This window comes from Elephas maximus, chromosome 18, assembly GCF_024166365.1.
Source record: "Elephas maximus indicus isolate mEleMax1 chromosome 18, mEleMax1 primary haplotype, whole genome shotgun sequence".
NCBI lineage: Eukaryota > Metazoa > Chordata > Mammalia > Proboscidea > Elephantidae > Elephas > Elephas maximus.
Window position 1 is genome coordinate 46,930,795 of NC_064836.1, and position 24,445 is coordinate 46,955,239.

The following is a 24,445-nucleotide window of genomic DNA, read 5'->3' on the forward strand; positions in this document are numbered from 1 at the left end:
GAGTGTGTTCCCAACTAGATGGTGCCCGGCTACAACTGATAACTGCCCTGACAAGGAACACAACAGAGAATCCCTGATGAAGCAGGAGAAGCAGTGGGATGCAGACCTCAAATTCTCATAAAAATACCAGACTTAATGGTCTGACTGGAACTAGAAGGACCACGGAGGTCATGTTCCCCAGACCGTCTGTTAGCCCAAGTCTGGAACCTTTCCCAAAGCCAACTCTTCAGACAGGGATTGGACTGAACTATAAGATAGAAAATGATACTGGTAAGGAGTGAGCTTCTTGGCTCAAGTATACACGAGACTATGTGGGCAGCTCCTGTCTGGAGGGGAAATGAGAAGGTAGAGGGGGATAGAAGCTGGTTGAACAGGCACGGGAAATACAGGGTGGAGAGAAGGAGTATGCTGTCTCATTAGGGGAGAGCAACTAGGAGTACATAGCAAGTTGTATATAAATTTTTGTGTGAGAGACTGACCTGATTTGTAAACTTTCACTTAAAGCACAATAAAAATAAAAAAAAAGTAAAATAAAAGAGTGTGTTCCATCTACCCCTACTGACCCTCTCTCTCTTTTTTTAGAGCATTTACCTCTTAACTTATAATATATTGTACATTAAAAAAAAAAAATTCTGCTTCCCCTTACCCGGACTGTAAGTTCCAAGAGGGCAAGGACTATGTTTATCTTGTTTTATCACTGTGTCCTAGCCCGCAGGACAACCCCGGCCCAGCCACTGCTCAATAAATGCCTTAGTTGTTGAGTGAACATAGTGAATGTGTGCTAGACTGTAAAGGACATTCATTTACTATTCTTTGATGTGAATTGAAAACCCTCAAAAAAAAATTAAAAACCAAGCAGAAGGGTGAATCAAATTATTATTTCCTCTGTCTTTGCCTTAAGTAGATGACTGGAAGTTCCTGGGACAGGGTGAGGCACAGAAGCTGGTATCAATTTAATTAAATAGGAGCCATTTTAAATAACAGAGTCACTCTGACCCAGTGTTAATGAGGGAATGCTGGCGCCGCAGCTGGGGCTCCTCTCCTGGCTTCCTGGCTGTGCTGCTGCCTCCTTGCAAATGTGGCTGGAACATGTTCCACTGCCCCCAGGCTGCTGTTACCGCAGCAGGTGGTGCCACTTGCCTGGGCAACTGGGCCACCTCCTGTGGGAAGGTCATTCAGTACCTTTAATGCGACAACATGGAGGGATCCTCTCTACAGCAGGCCTGGAGAAGGAGAAATGTGTGAGGATATCAGTCAGGAATTAGGATACAACTTGTTTTCTAGGATGCTAGTACAGTCCCTGGGTGGTGCAAAGAGTTAATGCACTCGGCTGCTAACTGAAAGTTTGGAGGCTTGAGTATACCCAGAGGTACCTCGGAAGAAAGGCCTGACAATCTACTTCCAAAATATTAGTCTCTGAAAACCCTGTGGAACACAGTTCCACTCTGACACACATGGGGTTGCCATGAGTCAGAACTGACTATACTGTCACTGATGGTGGTGGTAGGATGCCACTGTATGGAATGATTACATTTATGAGTGATAAAGAGATTGAGAGGAGAAAGACAAGGGAGTGGAAGGATGATGGACACATTGCTGTTTTATCTGTCTCTATACGCTCACATACTCCTAGACAGAGGGGGTTCTTGGGATGTTTCAATCATCCTTTCATGCATTCCCAACATATGGGTTTGCTCTTCTGATTTTAAGAGTATGTTCTGGGGTGAGGGAGGAAGTTCATTTACATTAATGACATTTTATTTCAAAATAATTCATTTATCTAACACATTATTGAATGTCTACTATGTCATAGTCCTTGTACTAGGAACTGAGGATAAAAGGTATCATAAAACACAACCGCTCTCCACAAGGAGAGGGCAAGTAAATAATATCAATGCCAGGAAAGAAGTCTGAACAAGGTGATATGGACTCCCCAAGGTGAATGCGTCAGTAATTGTGAGAATTAGTGAAGGCTTCATTTAGAAGGTGACAATTTGAAGATGAACAGTGAACAAGAATTTTTTCAAGCATAAATGTCAGGGGAAGGGCATCCCATACAGAAAGTAGGGTATGTATTAAAGCTATGGGCTGGATTTTGGTAATGGTAAGAAATTTTATTTGGCTGGAACATGTGCGTGTGTGTGTCTGTGTGTCCACTTTGAGGCGCATTATAATAAATTGTTGGAGCGCTGGTGGCGCAGTGGTTAAGAGTTCAGCTGCTAACCAAAAGGTTAGCAGTTTGAATCCACCAGCTACTCCTTGGAAACCTTATGGGGCAGTTCTATAGGTATAGTATATTGTTGGGCAACAGAAAAATTTCAACCATCCTATATATCAAATGTTTGAAATGGCAGCAGAAACTTATGCCATCATCCGAAGGCCCGGGGGAAAGGAGGGCCACGTAACTGCTACTATCTCAGTGTAGAACATCTGCAGGGCAATTGTCAAGTGCTCACTCAGGAAAAAAAGAAAGCCAAAAAACAAACCCGTTGCCATCAAGTTGCTTCTGACTTATAGCGACCCTACAGGACAGGGTACAACTGCCCTAGAAGGTTTCAGAGGGATGGCTGGTGGATTCAAACTACAGACCTTTTGGTTAGCAACCAAGCTCTTAACCACTGAACCACCAGGGCTCCAGAAGCTGTTTCATATCTCATAACCACTCAAGCATTAACTTGACCCACTCTTCTTTTGGTGCCCATATCACCTTGTTCAGATGCCTTTCATCGTATTGATATCATTTACCTGCTCCCTCCTTGAGGAGAGGGATTATATTTTATACTTTTGTCCTTGGTTCCTAGTACAAACACCATCATATAGTAGACATTCAATAATGTATGTTAGATAAATTGATTGTTTTGAAATAAATTGCCATCTGGGGAATAATGTCCTCCCTGTCTCTTTGCCTTCCAAATCTTATATAATGCCTCTCGATGGTAGACTCTAAGTCAAAACCGTGTGGGGAAAGGAATTCCCAGCATCGTCTTTGTTCCTAGATTCCTCTTGGCAGTGGAAAGCAGACTTTGGATGGTTTGGGTGATGCTGAGTTGACAGCAGATAATCAAGCTCAGTGAAAGACAGGTAAGAGAAGACCTGACGATCTGCTCCCATAAAGATTACAGCCAAGAAAACTCTGTGGGGCAGTTCTATTCTGTCACATGGGGTTGCTATGAGTTGAAATTGACTCAGTGACATCTAACAACAACAGTATTGAAATCACGGCTTGTGGATAGGTTGGTCCAGGGAGAATGAGCAGGACGAGAAAAGATGGCCAAAGAAGTAATCCTGGGGAGTCCAACAGTAGAGGTACAGGCAGAGGAAGAAGCAGTATCGAAAAGTATGGCCAAGAAAATGGACCACGTTCTGTCCTAGAATTTATGAGAATTCAAAGGATGGAGAATTATGTCAGAGGCTGAAGATAAATAACATTTCACTAGAGTACAGAGAACAAAGGTAAAATTGCTGTGCACTGAGGAGTGAAAAAGGGTAGTGAAAGTAGAAACAGAAACTACAACTGATTCTACAAGTATAGCAGTACAGGAAGGAAGGAGGCATATACTTTCAAGGCCAACAAAATGAGCAGATGTATTTTAGGGATGAGGATGAGGTAAACGGGTTTGTAAGCTGAAAAGGAAGAGCCAGAGAGAGAGGCTATATTGAAGACAAGAAATAAATAAACAAAAAGGAGCTGAATATATAAAATATCCTCTAGGACATGCTTACAGGGTAGGATAGAATGAAAAGTCCATGAGAAGAGCAGATTCATCTTTCTTGTTTAACACTATATTCCCAGGCTTGGGATAATACTGGCATTAGAAGGCATGTATTTATTGAAGAGAAGCAGGAGTAGAAGAAGAAAGGAGGATAATCTCAAGAATACAGATAAAGGTATTATCTTTGGAAGATAGGCAAGGCATCCTCTGTATCAGAACAGGAGGAAAGGGGGTGGAGTTTGTGACTGATAGTGCCATTTACTCTGTGAAGTAAGAGGCTAGGCCATCTGTTGGAAATGAAGGCGAGTTCAGCTAAGTGACTTAAGGAGAACGTTAAAGATTTGTAATAGCTACTGGCATGAATAAATATGACTACTAATGTTGCCGTTAGGCACCATCAAGTCGATTTTGACTCATATCGACCCCACGAAACAGAGTAGAATGGCCCCATAGAGTTTTCTTGGCTGTAATATTTGCGAAAGCCAATCATCGGGTCTTTCTCCCGCAGAGCCGCTGAACCACCAATCTTTCGGTTAGCAGCCAATAGCTTAACTGTTTCACCACCAGGGCTCCTTATGACTATTGATAGGGGAGGAAAATACTGGATAATTCTAACAATGCATGAAGTTTAAGAATTAATTTATCCTTTTGAGACTGTGAAAACAAGATTTACAAAAAACAAATCACTGAGTACATAGAGTGGCACAGTGGTTAAGAGATTGGCTGCTAACCAGAAGATTGGTAGTCCAAATCCACCAGCAGCTCCTTGGAAAACTTATGGGGCAGTTCTATTCTGTCCTATAAAGCCGCTATGAGTTGCAATCAACTCGACAGCCATGGGTTTGGGTTTTTTGGGTACATAGAATCTTTGATAATGTTAAGTTTAAGCTTAAAACAGAAGTATAAATTTGTTTGGAAATTATCCATAGAGTGTGTGATGCACAATCTCAGACAATGTGGCAGTCTTTCTTTATGAACTTTAATGTTCTTGATAGTAGCTATAGCATTATGCAAGGAGCCCTGGTGGTGCAATGGTTAAGTGCTAGGCTGCTAAGGCAAAGGTTGGTGGTTAGAACCTACCCAGCCTCTCCATGGGAGAAAGACCTGGTGATAGGCTTCTATAAAGATTACAGCTAGGAAGCCCTATGATAATACGCTGTCACATTGGGGTCACATGACTCAACTACACCTAAAAACAACATACTATTGTGTTATGAGGATTTCATCATTTGGGTGAATCTATGGAAACGAAAAATACACCCATTCCTCAATTGTCCACATGGTTTGGTTCCAAAGTGAGAGTCATGCCACGCTTTGTCTTTGGCGCTGTTGCCCCCCACCCCACACCTCTTCCGCACCATGCCTTTTCCACTACTCCAGGTCTCCACGCAGATACCCTCCCTCTCTCTCCACCTTCCAGCTCCACTGGCCCCGGAGATGAGCCTCAGTGGTGGGCAGCTCCCAGGCCTGCGGGGAGGTGAGGCCTGGCTACCTGGGCCCTGCAGAGTCTGCATAATTGTCAGAGATGCCTCTTTGGAAGAGACTTCTGAGCCCCTGCCTGACTTTTGCAGCCCCAGCTCTGGCCACTTCCTCAGGTCAGTAGTCCCCACCTTCTGCTCACTGCCTACCCTGCATTGGCTGTGCACTGGTGGGGCTCCTCAGCCAGACCCAGTACTACTGGTGGCCCCCACGGCCTTGCTGTCTCTCATGAAACTCAATCTCTTCCTCTTCCTCTTCCTTTTCCCCTTCTTAGCTGGGTTACTCCTTTAATGCACAAAATAGTCTATGTATTATTAAGATTGTATGTCAGCTTGGCTTGCCCATGATTCTTAGTGGTTTGGCAGTTATGACATACTTTGGCAATCCTATAATGATGTGATCACCTCCATGATGGGATCTGCTGTGAGTAGCCAGTCATTTGAAGGGGAGTTTCCTTGGGGATGTGGACTTTATGCAATATAGGTGGACTTTCTGGCAAGGTTCTGGGCTTTCGCTCCCTCTGGATCCTGCAGCTGGCTCCTGCTCCTCTGACTTCCAGTTCTTGGGACTTGAGCTAGCAGCTTACCTGCTGTCTTGCCTACTGATATTGGGATTCATATGGCTTTGCAGCCTGTGAGTCGGAGCCCTGCTGTCTGACCCACTGATCTTGGATTTGCCAGCTCCCTACAGCTACATGAGTTGGGAGAACCGTCCAGCCTGACCCAGGAAGTTGGGGTGCTCCAGCCTCTACAATGGCATGAACCATTTCCTTGATATAAATCTCTCTATATACATATTTATACACTTCACTGGTTTTGCTTCTCTGGAGAACCCAGCTTGAGGCAGTTGAATAAACCAAATCAAACCAAACCTGTTGCCGTAGAGTTGTTTCTGATGCATAGCAACCCTATATAACAGAGTAGAACTGCCCCATAGAGTTTCCAAGGAAAGCCTGGTGGATTACAACTGCCACCCTTTTGCCAACGACCTTCTGGTTAGCAGCCATAGCTCTTAATCACTACGCTACCAGGGTCGAATAGTAGATTTATTTTCTATTGTCATAAATGCGAAATGTTGGATAACGAGATAGTCAATAAGTGAGGTGTAGGTGTAATCCAAAGCCATAGTATTTTCAATCTCATCATATGCATGTGAAAACTGGACAATGAATAAGAAAGACTAAAGAAAAATTGATGCCTTTGAATTGTGGTGTTGGTGGAGAATATTGAATATATCGTGGACTCCCAAAAGAATGAACAAATCTCTTAGAAGAAGTACAACCAGAATGCTCCTTAGAAGCAATGATGGCAAGACTGCTTCTTACATATTTTGGACATGTTGTCAGGAGAGATCAGTCTCTGGAGAAGGACATCATGCCTGACAAAGTACAGGGTCAGCAGAAAAGAGGAAGACCCTCAACGAGGTGGATTGACACAGTGGCTGCAACAATGAGCTCAAACATAACAACGATTGTAAGGATGGCTCTGGACCAGGCAGTGTTTCGTCCTGTTGTGCATAGGTTCGCTGTGAGTCGGAACTGACACGACAGCACCTAACAACAACAACAACAGGTGTAATCCTAAATTCTCTGATTCTACTACCAGGTCTTAAATAATGCCTTTTATGAAGAAAATATAAGTGAACAAATTCAAAGTAAATACTTAAATTTTAAAGACTGAGTATGACCCTAAAGATGTAAATTGCATAGAGTTCATGAACATTTCTATGGCAATGAAAAAGTTCTTCATTTAGAATTTTAATATACTTTTAGTGTATGATCTTTGGCTTTTTTTTTTTTTCAGACTGGATCTAGACAACCTTGGGCATTTATTTATTCATTCAAGAAAATTTTATTGAACACTTGCAGAGCATTGAGGGCATGATGAGGTTCAGAGCAGCAAGGTTTTCCTGTCCCCATGGAAATGATCAAGTATTTCCCAAATAAGACTGAACTCATCCCAGATTTTACCTATGAGCTAGCTACAGGCTTTGGCCCCTTAACAGTTTGTTAACAATCCATGGTGAATTAAATCTACCAGTTATTTGCCTATGTTTGATTTTACCATAGTTATGTGGAAAAAGTGGACATGTGAGAAAGTCTCTGTTTAGTTGGTTTGCAAATTCCATTAATAACATTAAAACTAAATGTTTTATAATGTGTAGAAGGCTGTACACCTTGCTTGCTGAAAATGAAGATGACTTGAAGTACTTACTGATGAAGGTCAAAGACTGTAGCCTTCAATATAGATTATGCCTAACATGAAGAAAATTAAAATTCTCACAAATAGATTAATAAACAGCTTCAAGATAAATGGAAAAAAAATTTGAAGTAGTCAACAATTTCATTCAACTTGGATCAACAATCAACATCCATGGAAGCAACAGCCAAGAAATCAAATGACATATTGCATTGGGAAAACCTGCTACAAAAGATTTCTTCAAAACGTTGAAAAGCAAAATATCACTTTGATGACTAAGGTGCCCCTACCCCAAGCCATGGTCTTTTCAATCACCTCACATGTACGCAAAAGTTGGGTAATAATATAGGAAGACAGAAAAAGAATTGATGCATTGGAACTGTGGTGTTGGTGAAGAATATTGAATATATCATAGACTGCCAAAAGAATGAACAAATCAATCTTAGAAGAAATGTAACTAGAAGGTTCCTTTGAAGCAAGAATGGTGAGATTTTGACTTGCTTAATTTGGACATGTCATCAGGAATGACCAGTTCCTAGAAAAGGGCATCATGCTTAGTAAAATAGAGAATCAAGGAAAACAAGGGAAACCCTCAATGAGATGGATTCTCACAATAGTTGCAACAATGGACTCAAACACAAAATGATTATGAAGATGGCATAGGACTGGGCAACATTTCATTTTGTTCTACATAAGGTCACCATGAGTCAGAGCCAGCAACAATAAAAAGGCTAAGTATGAGAGAAGTGGACAGCAAAACTCGTAGTTAGTGGGCCAGGAAAAACATTTTAAAATGCAAAGGAAACATGTTTGAGTTTTTAAGTACAATGACCTGCAGTGGACATAAGCCTTTGAACTGTCGTCCTTTAAAAAAAACTAAGGCAATTCAGAGGCAATGTGATGAACTTCATTATCTGTGGAAGTCCCTTTGACTATCATTGCAATATGATTTCCATTATTATGGGCTCTCTCTTTGAGGACAAAAGCTGTTCCTCCACAGAGACAAAATATGAATCTTAACTTTAAGCACAATTTTTTTTTTCTCCTAATATGGAGATGGCTTTGGAATTATTTCATGCTCAGATCAGAGTTACTGTTGTGTGCCATTTAGGAGAGTTTTACTTATAATTTACTTAGAGAACAGGGAGTTGAGATTAGAAAACGTTTATTTTTCAGTTAGTGTGTGATGATCACTATTTCCTACAGTAAGCAGTCACATTTACCAAGATAATTTAGTTTTGCAATTATTATTTTTGTCCATAAACTACATATATATGTGTGTGTGTGTGCACATATATACATAAAAAATAAATTACAGGTAAAAAAATATATGTAAATAAATTAAAGAAATTCCTTTTTTGGTGAATATTACAAATTATTTTGAAATCATCCAATCCACAGCATTCTCGCTTGAAAATCCATTGGCTTTGAACAGTGAAGAACGTAGTCTTTTTGAAAAAAATGCTTTATAATTGATTATTGGTGTCTAGGTGTACAATTTTTCACTCCATACTGGGGAGGTTTTATTTACATTAAAATACATGACATAAATAGGACATTAGGAGGCAAACAGTGGGCCGCACACTGGTTCTTCACATAGAGTTTAATCACCGTAATCTGGAATAACTACCTATGTTCTGAAGCATTCCTTTCGCCATTTGGCTTTTTTCTTTCCTTTCTCCTTTCTTCTGTCTTTTTCACTCTCATCCAAAGAAGAAAAATTGTGGTTGCGGCAGTGGTGAAGGCATGTTCCAGAAAGGAGGTTTTATACTTAGGAATGATAGAGATTAGATTTCAGTAACACATTTCCAACCTCTATTTAGGAACAACACAGGATTTTTATCATCATTTTAATAGAAAAAATACAGTTTATACCCAGATACTTGGGAAGGGGAAGTTAATTTGTGTGTGTGCATTTTCCTACCCTTTCTCCTTTGTGCCCCTGCCCCCCAGTAATCTCTGTATCCATTTTTCTTCCTAGTTATAAATATGTTATTGCCATCTTTCCCTGAATGTTTTTGTGCATTTTATATTGCCTCTTGTAGATTGTCTTGCATATGGTATTCACTAATTCTAGTTTATTTTTCTTCTCCAATCATACTTGTGTTTTCTTTTTCTCCTTTGTCTGACCTTCTTTTTCTCCTCTTTGGAACAATTGCTTATTGCTTACAAGGAGTGCCTTGAATGCTAAAGCTATAATTCAGACACTGATTTTTAAACACAATCCAAAGGTTGCACTGGAGGCTGGCCTCACTGTGTATCTGCCATATGTCACTGAAATAATCCATTGTTTATCACTGTTTTATTGTGTTCTATACAGTTTTATACAGCTTGGGTGTGATCTGCCACTGTTAGCTTTATCCACTTCAAAATTAAGGGAGCCAGCTGGAGAAGTGTAATTTAGAGGGGTAGCATATGGATTTGTGAATGTTGACATCTTGATTGTGCTCAGAGGGTGTCCCTTATGGTTTCTTCATACCTCAGTTTCACCCAAATAAAGCATGAAAATAAAAACACACATCCACACTCACTCCCACACAAATGCACAGAAATCTTTGTATTGTTCAGGCTTCACTGAAATATTAGTAAAATGAAAATGATAGCTAATGAAGTTCCTTTAAATTATAACAAAGGGACATGGTACAGCATTTAAATAATGCCTTGGTGATTATTTCCAATATTTACCCATTTTTTTTTCTCATTTTATTTTTTAAATAATTTTTATTGTGCTTTAAGTGAAAGTTTACAAATCAAGTCAGTCTGTCACATATAAGCTTATATACACCTTACTTCATACTACCATTTACTCTCCCTCTAATGAGTCAGCCCGCTCCCTCCTTCCAGTCTCTCCTTTTGTGACCATTTTGCCAGTTTCTAACCCTCTCTACCCTCCTATCTCCCCTCCAGACAGGAGATGCCAACACAGTCTCATGTCCACCTGATACAAGTAGCTCACTCTTCACGTGCATCTCTCTCCAACCCATTGCCCAGTCCCCTCCAGGTCTGATGAATTGTCTTTGGGTATGGTTCCTGTCCTGGGCCAACAGAAGGTTTGGGGATCATGACCGCCAGGATTCTTCTAGTTTCAGTCAGACCATTAGGTCTGGTCTTTTTATGAGAATTTGGGGTCTGCATCCCACTGTTCTCCTGCTCCCTCAGGAGTTCTCTGTTGTGCTCCCTGTCAGGGCAGTCATCGGTTGTGGCCAGGCACCATCTAGCTCTTCTGGTCTCAGGATGATGTAATTCTCTAGTTCATGTGGCCCTTTCTGTGTCGGGCTCATAGTTATCGTGTGACCTTGGTGTTCTTCATTCTCCTTTGATCCAGGTGGGTTGAGACCAATTGATGCATCTTAGATGGCTGCTTGTTAGCATTAAGACCCCAGACACCACACTTCAAAATGGGATGCAGAATGTTTTCATTTTTTTTTTTTTTTATTTTGCCAATTGACTTAGAAGTCCCCTTAAGCCATAGTCCCCAAACCCCCACCCTCGCTCTGCTGACCTTCAAAGCATTCAGTTTATCCCGGAAACTTCTTTGCTTTTGGTCCAGTCCAGTTGAGCTGACCTTCTGTGTATTGAGCATTGTCCTTCCCTTCACCTAAAGTAGTTCTTATCTACTAACTAATCTGTAAATAACCCTCTCCCACTGTCCCTCCCTCCCCCCTCTCATAACCAGAAAAGAATGTGTTCTTCTCAGTTTATACTATTTCTCAAGATCTTATAATAGTGGTCTTATACAGTATTTGTCCTTTTGCATCTGACTAATTTCACTCAGCATAATGCCTTCCATGTTTCTCCATGTTATGAAATGTTTCACAGATCTGTCACTGTTCTTTATCGATGCATAGTATTCCATTGTGTGAATATATCATAATTTATTTAACCATTCATCCATTGACGGACACCTTGGTTGCTTCCAGCTTTTTGCTATTGTAAACAGTGCTGCAATAGACTCTCATTTTATTTTTAAAGAACTTCAGTCATTCCCTCCCTTCCTCCTTCTCTCCCTGCCTCCTTTCCTTCCTTCCATAAGTATTCATCAGGTATCAACCATGAGCCAGAGGTGGGGATTTCAGAGGTGAATAGATAGACAAGGTCTCTTTAGAGGAGATGTTTCATAGAGCGGAACACAATATATAAGGAAATAAGGAGTGAACAAAATATAATTTTCAAAATGATAAGAGTCACATGGAGTCCTTGGGTAGTGCAAATGGTTAACACGGTTGTTAACCGTAGACTTGGCAGTTTGAGTCCACTCAGAGGCATCTTGGAAAAAAAGGCATGGTGATCTACTTCTGAAAAATCAGTGTCTGCAAACCTTATGGATCACAGTTCTACTCAGACTGATACGAGGTTTCTATGAATAGGAATCAACTCCACTGCAACCGTTAGTGGTAAATGTCACGAAGAAGATAAGACACAGTAATATGGCAGAGCTGGATATGTAATTGTGGGTGGCTATTTTAAATTTCGGCAGCCAAATAAGGCCTCTCTGAGGAGGTGGCTTTGAGCAGACATCTGATGAAAAGAAATTATCAACCACGTGAGGACCTGGGCCACAGCGTTCCAGGTAGGCAAACATCAAATATGATGTATCAGGGTGAAGGAACATAAAACAAGTGAACAAGCGGGAAAGTGGAAATATGAGTTCTGAGAAGGCCCTCTTTCGTGGGCTGAGAAAGGTTGTGGGAAAGAGGTCAGATTTTATCCCAAATATAACAAGGAACTTGTTGGATGATTTTAAGCAGGGAAGTGATGTGATTGATGTATGTTTTAAAAAGGTCACTATGGCTTCCGCGGAGCCCTAGTGGTGCAGTTGTTAAGTGTTCGGCTGTTAACCAAGAGGTTGGAAGTTCGAATCCAGCAGTTGCTCCTTGGAAACCCTATGGGGCAGTTCCACTCTGTCCTGTAGGGTCACTGTGAGTTTGGAATGGACTCAACAGCAATGGACCTGGATTTGATGGCTTCTGCAGAGAAAATGAAGAGGACAAAGAATGGAAGCAAGACCGGGAACTTAAGCATAGATATACTGTTTTGTCCTAGACCACAAAGTCAGTCACAGAACAAGAATCCTTGTCTCCTGACTCCAAGCCCAGACAGACCTCTTTATCTTTTATTAAATTGAAGATACATCTTATGACCCCATCATTTTCTATTTATTTGTCTATCATTTTGTCTTCTAGATGTGATCTTCCTTCCTACCTTCTCAGAGTATTCTAGCAGTTATTCAATTATCTTTTTATTTATTCTTCTCATGGGCTGACCTTGCTAGATTAGAGCAGCATGTTGTACTATCTTTATTAAGATATGCCCTTTAGTGAGGGTATGCTTACTGCATGTGTCGAGTCTTTAATTAAATGTAAAAATATGGTTCTAGGATAAAATCGAACAGATTAATACCTTTCCTATTTTGAAGAGACTGAGAAATGGGGCAACAGGGGAGGAAAAACGAATTCTTTGTGGTTGCCCGTGCTACCCAACAATGGCTTCCACTGATTCCAGTTAATTTTCCAGTAAAAAAATTATTACTTTTTTAAATTTACTGTTGTTTAGAGTAATTTGGTATGAATACTTCATGCTTAATTTTTTAAAAGTAGAAATTTTAATGAATAATCGATACTATCTTGCTGTCTTAATTTAGGTAAAGTGGAACAGAATAAAACTGTTCTTTATCTCCTCAATTTATTGGCTATTTATTCCATTAATTTGTTTATTCATTCATTTTGTTCATTCAACAAACCTTTATCTTTACTGACTAATTTCTGTGTGCCATTTGTTTGACTTTGGATGTACAATTCTTTCTTGATTTGTCCATTTCCTATTCCTTTGGAAAGTGAACTTCCCTGACTCTTTTGTGTGTTCCACCAATTTAGCAATGGAGTCTACCCTGTGTATCTCCACCAGATTAAACATTTGCATCATGTTTCCTCTTGTCAATTCCATCCTATGCTTCTCTGGTTCCTTGGCCCCACACTTTTCCTCTCCCTTTGTTGGATCCACTCGATCATTGCCGGCACATTCAGTGCTAGTACATTTCTGAGACTCTTAGTGTGGGAAGACTTAAGGAATCCTACCTGAGTAACTTGCAGATCATGAAATCTAACCGACCCTACTGCTACTTCTTTGTGTGGTTCTTTTGTTTCATATTTCTAATAACAATGTTTTGCCTTTTTCTAGTGGTCAATTCTCCACTTGAAATACTGCTTTTAAGACTCTTTCATTAGGCTGGGAATCCTAGCGTTGAACCATAATCCTATATCTGGTCCTGATGTCTCTGACTACCTAAGCTCTGCACATTGTTTACTTCCATCTCCATGTTTAATTCACCTCACGGGACATTAATCTCAGGTGATGGGACATTACTTCATGTCTGTGTAAGTTGAGAGAGATTCTAAGGTCTTTTCAGACATCCATCTCCTACTAAAAAAAACTAACCACAATAGGTTCATCTTCCCAGTACTCTCCTCCCCTCCTCCCAAACTATGTCACAGATAACTTTTTACTTTCGTTTTGTATGTCCAATGGGCATTCATTAGCAGTCCTGTTCTACTTGGATTCTCTGCACACTTGGCTTCTAAAACCCAGATTTTTACTGCTTCTCATCTTTTCTCTACCTCCATCATGGGCTTTTCTCACCAAAGAGTATCCTTGAAATGTTGGCATTTCTCAGGATTCTATTCTTGGGCCACTTGTCACTTTAAATACTTTTTGTGGATGATCTTGACCACTCTCTTGCTTTAATTGTTATAAACCCCAGCCCTAATACTCATGCTCTGAACTTATATATCAAACTTTCTGTCCATCACCCATCATCAACTTGATTCTAATATTTTGAAAACTGGATATGTCATCTTCTCTCCACATTGCTTCTCTTCCTAAACTTTCTGCCTAATCATATTCCTCTCCCACAGTTCCATATATACTGAGCCATAAGTTGTCCTAATTAAAAAAATTTAATAGTCTTTATTTTTTAGAGCAGTTTTAGGTTTACAGAAAAATTGTAGAGAAAGCACAGAGAGTTCCTATGTAACTCCTCTCCCCCTTGCACCAAGTTGCTCCTGTTATTAACATCTCGCATTAAAAAATAACACAAACCCATTGCTATCTAGTCAATTCCAACTCATAGAGACCCTACAGGGCAGAGTAGAACTGCCCCATAGATTTTCCAAGGAGCAGCTGGCAGATTTGAACTTCCGACTTTTGGGTGAGCAGGTGTAGCTCTTAACCACTATGACACCAGGACTTCTAACATCTTGCATTAGTGCAGTGAAATTAATGAATCAATATGGATACACCGTTATTAACTAAAGTCCATAGTTTACATTAGGGTCTACACTTTGTGCTCTACAGTTCTATTTGTTTCAACAAAGGCATAATGCAATGTGCCCATCATTATAGTATTATGCAGAATAGTTTCACTGCACTTAAAACATCTCGTGCTTCACTTCTTTATCTCTCCCCCCTCCCTCTGAACCCCTGGCAACCACTGATCTCTTTACTCCCTCTATAGTTTTGCCTTTTCCAGAATGTCGCATAGTTGGAATCAGACAGTATGTAGCCTTTTCAGACTGGGTTCTTTCACTTAGCAATATACCTTTAAGGTTTCTCCATGTCATTCGCAGCTTGATAGCTCATTTCTTCTTATCACTGAATAATACTACATTCTATCAATGTACCAGAGTTTGTTTATCTATTCACCTATTGAAGTGGCTTATTTTGGGGAATTATGAGTAAAGCTGGTATAAACATTTGTGTGCAGATTTTTGTGTGGACTTAAGTTTTCAATCCATTTGGATAAATGCCTAGGAGTGTGTTACAGATTGAATTTTGTCCCCCCAAAATGTGTAACAACTTGGCTAGGCCATGATTCCCAGTATTGTGTGGTTTTGTCCATCATTTTATGATCTGATGTAATTGTTGTATGTGTTGAAAATCCTAACATCTATGATGTTAATGTGGCAGTACTCAATCTACAGGGTCACATTGTGTCTTGAGTCCATCTCTTTTGAGTTATAAAAGAGAGAATTAAGCAGAGAGGTGAAGGGCCTCATCACCACCAAGCAGGAGAAGAGCTAGGAGCAGCGTGTGTCCTCTGGACCCAGGGTCCCTGCACTGAGAAGCTCTTAGACCAGGGGAAGATTGATGACAAGGACCTTTCCCAGAGCTGACAAAAAGAGAAAGTCTTCCTCTGGAGTTGGCGCCGTGAATTCAGAATTCTAGCCTCCTAAACTGTGAGAGAATAAATTTGTTTGGTAAAGCCATCCACCTGTAGTATTTCTGTTAGAGCAGCACTAGATAACTAAGACAGAGTGCAATAGCTGGATTATGTGGTTAGCCTATGCTTAGCTTTGTAAGAAACTGCCAGACAATTTTCAAAAGCAGCTGTACCGTTTTCTATTCTCATCGTCAATGAATGAAGAATTCTGGCACTCTACCTTCTCGCTAGCATTTGGTGTTGTCAGCGTTTTGGATTTTAGCCATTCTATTAGATGTGTAGAAGGAGCCCTGGTGGCACAGTGGTTAAGTGCTTGGCTGTTAACTAAAATATCAGTGGTTTGAACCCACCAGCCACGACAGGGGAGAATGATATGACAGTTTGTTTCCATAAAGTTTACAGCCTTGGAAACCCTACAGGGCAGTTCTATGCTGTCCTATAGAGTTGCTATGAGTCAGAATCAACTTGACAACAACGAGTGTGGTTTGGATTTTGTTAATAGGTATATAGTAGGACTTCACTGTGGTTTTAATTTGCAGTTCTCTAATGACACATGAAGCTGAGCATATTCTTATATGCTTATTTGCTGTCTGTGTATCTTCTTTGGTGAGGTGTCTTTTCAGCTCTTTTGCCCTTTTTTAAATTAAGATGTTTGCTTTCCTATTGTTGATGTTTGAGAGTTCTTTGGATATCTTGGATCAAGCCCTTTATCAGATAAGTGTTTTTCAAATAACTTCTCCCTGTTTGTAGCTTGTCTTTTCATTCTCTTAAATTCCCTTTTTCTTCCAGGAGGACCTATGACCCTGGCATTTTTTCCCAACCTTCCCCTCCCGTGCTGGGTTAGGTGTACTTTATCTCTACTCCAAGATACTGTGTGCATATCTGTATTACCGCATTCTTACAATGCTTTAATTATTTGTTTATGTGTCGTAACTACTTCTGCCTTCCTAATGGTACCTGGACTACTACTAATGACAAAATATACCAAAAAACCCCCCCAAACCAAAAAAACAAACCTATTGCCACCAAGTCGATTCTGACTCATTGGGTAAAAAACATAAAACTCAGTAAATACTTATGGCTTGCTTGATTTTCAAAATAAGCTATTTCAATAAGGAGGTAAGACAAATATGCTTTTAGTCTCTCGATGCTTATTTTACTTATTCTTAAGCATTTTAATTAATATTTTGAGAATAAGCATATTGCGGGATTTATTTCTTATGTGGATGGAGCAGTTTAAAAAACCAGGAAGAAATAAAACTGAAATCTTATGAATGATCTAAATCTTGTTTCTTTTAGAAGTCCATGTTTCCACCTACTAAAATTAATAAATATTCATTATAGAAGATGACTAGTTTACTTTCTGGTGGTTATTTAATTTCAAAGGAATTGAAAGGATGGACCTTTTCTTAAAACATTTGGTCTTATTCTAAATCATCCTTCCAAGTCATTGTATGATCTTGGATGACTTTTTAATATTTTTATTTATTTTATTTTAAATAACAATTGCTCCTAATAATCATGAGGATTAATATGATGTCCGACTTGGAAATTTTGCTAGAGAAGCAGAATTTTTTAATGTGTATGCAGTAAGGAATGTATGCAATATCCATGTAAATCCTCACATTGTTAAGTGTGATATTATTTATTTCCTGAACGCTTAGCCACGTGCTAGTCACTGTTGCTAAATGCCTTATGTATACAAATACATTTAATTTCACCATAGCCTTTGAAGTAGGTATTATCATCCTCATTTTACAAATGAGGAAACTCATATGCAGACATCAAATAACCCAGCCAAATGTACCCAGCTAGCAAGTTGCAGAACGGAATTGAATTCATACAGGGTAGCTTCTACTCTCACTCTTAACCACTATACTGCCTCCCAAAATTGCCTTGACACTTCAAGTTCAATTGAAGAAAGTTTATATTGATCATATTCTAGTAATTTTAGTTGTTTAGTCCCAGTTACTCTGTCCCTCAAAGTGTTTGGTTGTGTTCAGGAAACTTCTTAGCTTTTGCTTTTCTATTTCAAATGCATGTGTTCTTTTCAGTAATTAATGTTTCCTTGGAAGCAATTTTGGACTATTTATTAATTTTTAAAAAAAAATCCATATCCTCTGACATAAGAGCCTTAAGAATTATCAATATCTTTGATTCTTCTAAAATAAATCCTTAAAAAGTAATCAGAATGTTTGAAAAAATAATATTTAATTAACTAGAGAGTTAAATTGTTATTACTCATTGTATATAATGTAACTACTAAAAATCTATTTGAAGACTATTTTATAACAAGAGAATGCTTATAACTTTAAATTTAAAGGGTCATAATACTGTATATACAGCACCATCTCAATTTTGTTGAATTATCCACCCACATCTATATTCAAGAATAGACACACATACATATATTACACCTAGCATACATATATGCGTATGTGCACACATGTGGCAATCTGTACACACACAGGCATAGGAAAAAGAACAGAAGGAAAAATACCAACAAGTTAACAGTGTTTATCTCTGGTGGTGGGTTAGGAGTGATTTTCATTTTCTTCTTTGGATACAGTTTTTATATTTGTCATTTTTTTATTAGTTATAACTGATAAAATTTTTATATGTTATAACTAATATAAAATCGTTTGATCTAACGCAATTATGTCATAACTTTTAATATTTGTTATAACTAGTACCAGCGGCCGTATAGTCAGTTCTAGCTCACGGCTACCCCCTGTGTGGCAGGGCAGATCCGGGTTCTCTAGGGTTTTCAACAGCTAATTTTTCGGAAGTAGATCACCAGGTCTTTTTTCTGAGGCTCCTTCGGGTGGACTTGAATCCCCAACGTTTTGATTAGCAGTCAAGAGCATTAGCTGTTTGCACTGCAAAGGGACTATACATTTCCCTGCTGCAGTTGAGTCCATTTCAACTCTTGGTGACCCCGTGCATTACAGAATAGAACTGCTTCGTAGGATTTTCTTCACTGTACTCTTTATAGAAGCAGATGCCCAGCTTTTCTTCTGTGGCGCCGCCCTGTGGGTTCAAATTGCTGACCTTCAGGTTAATAGTTGAGCGTAGACCGTTTGCGCTACCCAGGGTTATATTGTTTTTACAATCAGAAAAAATACCAGGTCATAATATTTGCAATATTTATTAGTGGATTCAGCAGCTTTTCTGAGTGGATTTTGCATGTCTCTGACTGGACCACCGAGTTTATTGTCAAATAACATCAAGCCGCTGTAAGCTCTCAAGTTCCGGAACACTGATAGTTCCTTAATATCTCAAATGAATATTGTTTTCAAAACTAAATCCGGGGTGGGGGGGCACTTTTGAGTTGCTTTCTCCTTCAGTCAGCAGACTAGGTGCGATGTCACCCAGTGCAATGTACTTGTAAGGCCCTCTATTACCCAGAAGTCCGAGCTGCCATGACACTAAGGTTGATTAGCAAGGCACTTAAATGGAGGCATGTGAAGGTCTGTTTGCTAGTCCCTCCCCACCCCTGCCCCGAGTCTGATGATATCAGTCATTTAATATCTTAATAGACTGTGATTAGACTTAGCCTTGGAGAAACTGTCTACGCAAGAACAAAGATATTTCACTTAAGAGTTTAGGAATATTGTTTTTATGGCTTGAAACCTGAGAAAGCAAGTTCTATAAAGCTTGTTAATTAATTTTTTTTTTTCCCTAGGACAATATAAAGATGATTATGTGAGTCCTTGCTCCTCTTCTTTGACATGTATATTGGTAAATTTCTAGGTTTTCTGTTTTAAATTCTTCATGGTTTTGCTTGAAGAAAACTGCTCTGCACCTCTGCTCACCACCAGAGTTTTAAGTTACGACCTTACTGCTACTTTAATGTAGGTTTGTGTTTATTTGTTTCATTCTAGAGTACTGTAAAAAGGAACAAGAAAGCACAAAATTAAATAAAGAAATGGGGAAAGAGATGAAGACAAGGTGGAGAAAGAGAAAACAGTGGGGGTGGGATGTTTTTATAATTCTGTGCTTTTGCAGATGACAAATATAATACATATTGATGGTTAGGAATATTGCGTTTTGCATTTATCAGGAAAATTAGAAAGGGATTCAATTTTTCTTTCTTCCTTTCCCTCCCAGTAGATGTATATGTCTGTAGAGTTTATGTGGGAAGAGAAAGAGAAAGAAAAAGAGAGAGAGAGAAGCCAAACCACGCTTTAATATCTTTGTTTCTAAGTATTCTAATGATGACTCATAATTAAGTTTAAAAAAAAAAAAGTCAAGAGATTGAAAGGGGAACCATGAGATCATTTAGCCATTTTCACAGCTAAGTTATATAAATAGGTTTTCTTTTTAAAGTGTCTTGGGAGGACATGCTTAAGAAAAGCACAATGATCAAATCTCTTCATGACCAACTCAGATTAATGGCAAGGTTTTGAGTTTTTTGGATTCTTCTTAAAATAAATACTTTGGGATATATTGCATGATCAATTAGAAAAATCTAGAATGAAGGAATAGTCTCTCTGAAGTAAGTTTTCAGATTAAAAAAATTTAAATCTAGCAGTAGGAGAAGGATATGTTACATTCAATTTCTTCTTTAATTTTTAAAATTTATTCATTCAGTGTATTTATTTGAATGTCTACTTATAATATAATATATACACAAATGTCTGTTTATTAATCACCTATTGCTCTGTATTTTGTTTAATGATCTTTAATTTTTAAAATGAATTTACTTCTTTACTTGAAATATTTCAGGTGAGATATATGCATTAGAAAAGGAGTTTAAGGATGATTACTGAATAAAACACTTAATAGCAGATACCAAACCCAAAAAAACAAAAACAAACCCATTGCCTTTGAGTTAATTCCAACACATAGCAGGCCTATACAGGGCACCTGAAAATAGTATATAATCAAATATTTCAGTCATGGAAAGTGACTTACATTAACAGAGATCACAGAAAACCTGCACAGGATTATTTGTTACATAGAAATTTCTGTAATAAAATTAAATGAGCACTTTTTTCTATGGAATATTTCTTAAGACGGGAGAGTTTTATCCTATAGAATTACTCTTTATAGTGGGAATTTCAAGGGGATTTTAGCAGAAACGTAGCAAAAACTCCTAGGAACTTGAAAGCAAAAATAATACCTGCTGTTTATAAACTGTACTTTACAAAATGAGTTCACACCAATGTTCTCAAAAGCACTGTGAGGGGGGCAGAAAAGCTAATATCCTTACTTGAGAAAACTTAACCAGAGAGTTCAATGATGTGGGAGCATCGTGGTGTAATTCAGTGTTTTAAAAAGTGTATTCTAGATCAGTGCTTCTCAAACATTAATGTACACACATACCACCTTGGGATCTTGTCTCGTGGCAGATTCTGATTCAGTGACATGAGGTGGGGTCTGAGATTCTGTATTTCTACGAGGCTCCCAGGTGAGGTCGATGGTCACTTAAAGGATGAACTTTGAAGTTGTCCTACAATTCAGAGCTATTACTGTCTTTAGGTCTGGGAGAGAGAGGTGGGGAGAGGCCCAGTGGAATTCCTCAGCAGAGCCGCATCAATTTTATCTGATCTTATATTGGGGGTTTTACAACAGATTTCATTTGAAGTATTCCCCTCTTGCCATTGATTTCAAAGTATGGGGGGAAAAAAAAGTTCTCATCATGGTCTACCACTCTCCACCTTCATTCTCCCTAGGTGTGTTTGTTCTCCAAATTGAGTGAAACTGAACACAAAATCCCTAAGGTAATTGCCAGTACTACAATTCTGATATCATGTCTAAAGGAAAAACTGCTAGTAAGTAGAAGAATCGATGCTTGGACCCAGATCTTTGAGGTCTAGGGCACTTATCCTTCTTTACACCACATATTTCCAGAGGTTGGGAAACAAACATGGCCCTTTGGATCATGGTGAGTAATGGAGGGGTCATTGGCTTTACCAGAGGATTTCATTAAAAAAAAAAAAAAAATAGAGTAACAGCATGCATTGGGAAAGAGAGTGGTATGAGAGAGCAGACATATTTGTCCTTTTCTATTTATAGATGATTCTTGAGTACCTTGGGAAACACAGGATCGTTGGTTCATTGGTTCATTGAATCATAGAATTTAGAACTGGAAGGAATCAGTAAGATTTTCTAATCTGAGCATATTACTATAACCACAGAAGTGAAGTAACTAGTCCCAAGGTTAGTGGTAAAATTGGGACTAGGCTAGGATTTCCTGATTTCTATCTGAATGCTTCACTTTTTAAGCTCTGTAACAAACCTCCCACCAGTACTGCCTAATATGAGGCCATTGTGATGGATTAAGGTTTCATAAATTTTGTTTCTTCTTTTACCCCCTGTATCCAACTCTCCTGGTAGGTCATCATCTGATGAAGATCATATAAATAGAAGCAGAACAGCAGATAGTGGAATCAAAAAAGGCCAAAAAAAAAAAAATGTATATATATATACACACACACACACACACTGGGGAACTGAATGCAGACCAAATTACATAAGCCCTGGTTATTTTTTCATGTCAAAATTGTGCATACTTCAGATTCATTGGTGTTCTTAGTACATTCTGGTGCAAGAACTTCTTACTAGGATACAGGGTAAAAGAGTAGAATTTCACGATGTGGTAATGTGGACACATGGTTAAATATGGGATGGCATTGAAGGAATTTTCAAGAATATTATCCCAAAAAAATTTTGAAATTCAATAAAAAAATATTTATTATTAATATACTTATATTTTTAGCCAGTATTTATTGAGAACTTGGTATACACAGCAGGCACCATTCTAAGTGCCTTATGTATCTAAATAGCTTTCAATTCTCAGGGTCACACAATTTCAAGTTGTGTGTTACTAGCATGATAGTTCAAAAGTTGGAAAAGACGGACCATCAATAGGTTTCTGGCCACCAACAGACTTCTGCTACTACCAGACTGATTTTTCATTCAATCTGTAGTTGTTTGACTTAATGAACCAACCCATCTGGTTCCTAGGACATCGTTTGGACCCACATCTTGCCTGGGTCACATTAAACCTTTCACGTTTTATCTAGTCCTGTGAGGCAGGGTGTTCAGATGACTCTGAGGTCTACTCATTCTCTTTAAGATGCACAGAGCTATTTTTAAAATATCAGTATTTTCTGTTTCTGTTCTCTTTCCCCTCCACTCGGGGAATAACAAGTGCAAACACTAAAGGAAATCTTATATTAGGCTTACTAAGTCTCATTTCAGTATTTTTGGTATTCGTGATTGAGGCTATCTAGAATTTTTTTTGCTGCCATGTTAGTTTTTTTTTAATAGAGAAGCAAAGTTCATTTTAAAAGATCAAAATAATTGCTTTCTCAAATATACCCTTTTCTTTCTAATTTATTGTGGATCTATCAACCACAAATATGTATAAACCCAAATATATCTCCTATATGTTTCCTTTGGAGCAAAGAATTCCATAAGGTTGATAACAACTGTGTAAATAACTAATATGGTGGTGAGGTATGTATGGGTTCCTTACATCTAGTACCCTGAGTATTAAAAATGTCAGCCTTCCTTCTATCAAAATCATTATATTACCTATGGTATTCTAGGCACGGAGATTCAGCATTGTTCCTGCCCCGTGCAGCTAGGACACTAGGGGAAGGATATGCATTATGATTTTATGAACATGGACCATATTCTTCTTCATCTTTTTCCTGCTTCAGTCTGTCTCTTCTAACAATGTCTTCTAACTTTTCCATGAAATTTCCTCCTAAAGACCTCAGAAATATTATCTCTAAGACTAATTTGGCATTTACACATTTGTAATTTTGTATTGTCATCCACCTTTTCTACATGCAAATGTGTTTTATATATTGCTAGATTTTTAAGTTTCCAAGGGCAAGGATCACCATATACATTGTTTTATGAAATTTTGTTTGGTCAATATTCATATATACTATATATATATATATATATATAAAGAAAGAAAGATAAAATGAACTCATGCACCCACCACCCAGAGTAACAAATAAAACATGTTTTGTGCATTTGAGTCCCCTGGGTGGTGGTGTTGGGTGCTGTTGAGTCAATTTTTGACTCATAACGACCCCACGTAACAGAGCAGAACTGTTCCACAGGGTTTTATTGGCTGTAACTGTGATGGAAGCAGATCATCAGGTCTTTCTCAGAGCTACTGGGTGGGTTCAGACTGCCAACCTTTTGGTCAGCAGCTGGGTGCTTAACTACTGTGCCACCAGGGTTCCTCTTTGATCAAGTCGCATTTCATTCCTGCCTCTAGAGGTAATCAGTGGTGTTTATCTTCCGATGTATTACTTTTATACAGTAACTCAATGTACCCCTAAGCAATATATAGTATTCTTTCGTATGTCTTTAAAATTTATGTAAGTAATCTCGTACTGATGTGCTCTTTGTACTCTTTCTCTCAACAGTTACATTCATGAGAACCTTCCATGCTCATAGGTATACAAAAAAAAAAAAAAGAAAAAACCAAACCAAGTGCCGTCGAGTCAATTCCAACTCATAGCAACCCTATAGGACAGAGTAGAACTGCCCCATAGAGTTTCCAAGGAGCCCCTGGTGGATTTGAACTGCCAACCCTTTGGTTCACAGCTGTAGCACTTAACCACTACACCACCAAGGTCATAGGTATAGCTATAGTTTATTCCTTTTCTTGCCTGTATAGTATTTCATTGTTTGAACATAGCACGCTTTATTTATTCATCCTCCTGTTTATGGACTTTTAGACTGTTTCTAATTTTCTACCTTCTATAAGTTTGCTACAAGTTCGAATCAACTTGATGGCAATTTTTTTTTTAAGCCTTTATACCTCATAATGTCTTGTAGGTTAAAGGTACTGTCTTAGTCATCTA

At 38.7% G+C, this 24,445-nt stretch overlaps 1 protein-coding gene across 1 annotated transcript in view; it reads left to right on the top strand.

Moving 5' to 3' along the window:
• The first annotated feature begins 5,072 nt into the window (after nucleotides 1-5,072).
• Nucleotides 5,073-24,445, top strand: part of SAMSN1 (SAM domain, SH3 domain and nuclear localization signals 1) — a 178,150-nt gene continuing 158,777 nt past the window's right edge. Inside the window, exon 1 of the mRNA XM_049857858.1 lies at nucleotides 5,073-5,308. Coding sequence (XP_049713815.1) covers nucleotides 5,073-5,308 — 236 coding nt within the window. The remainder of the gene's footprint in view (nucleotides 5,309-24,445) is intronic.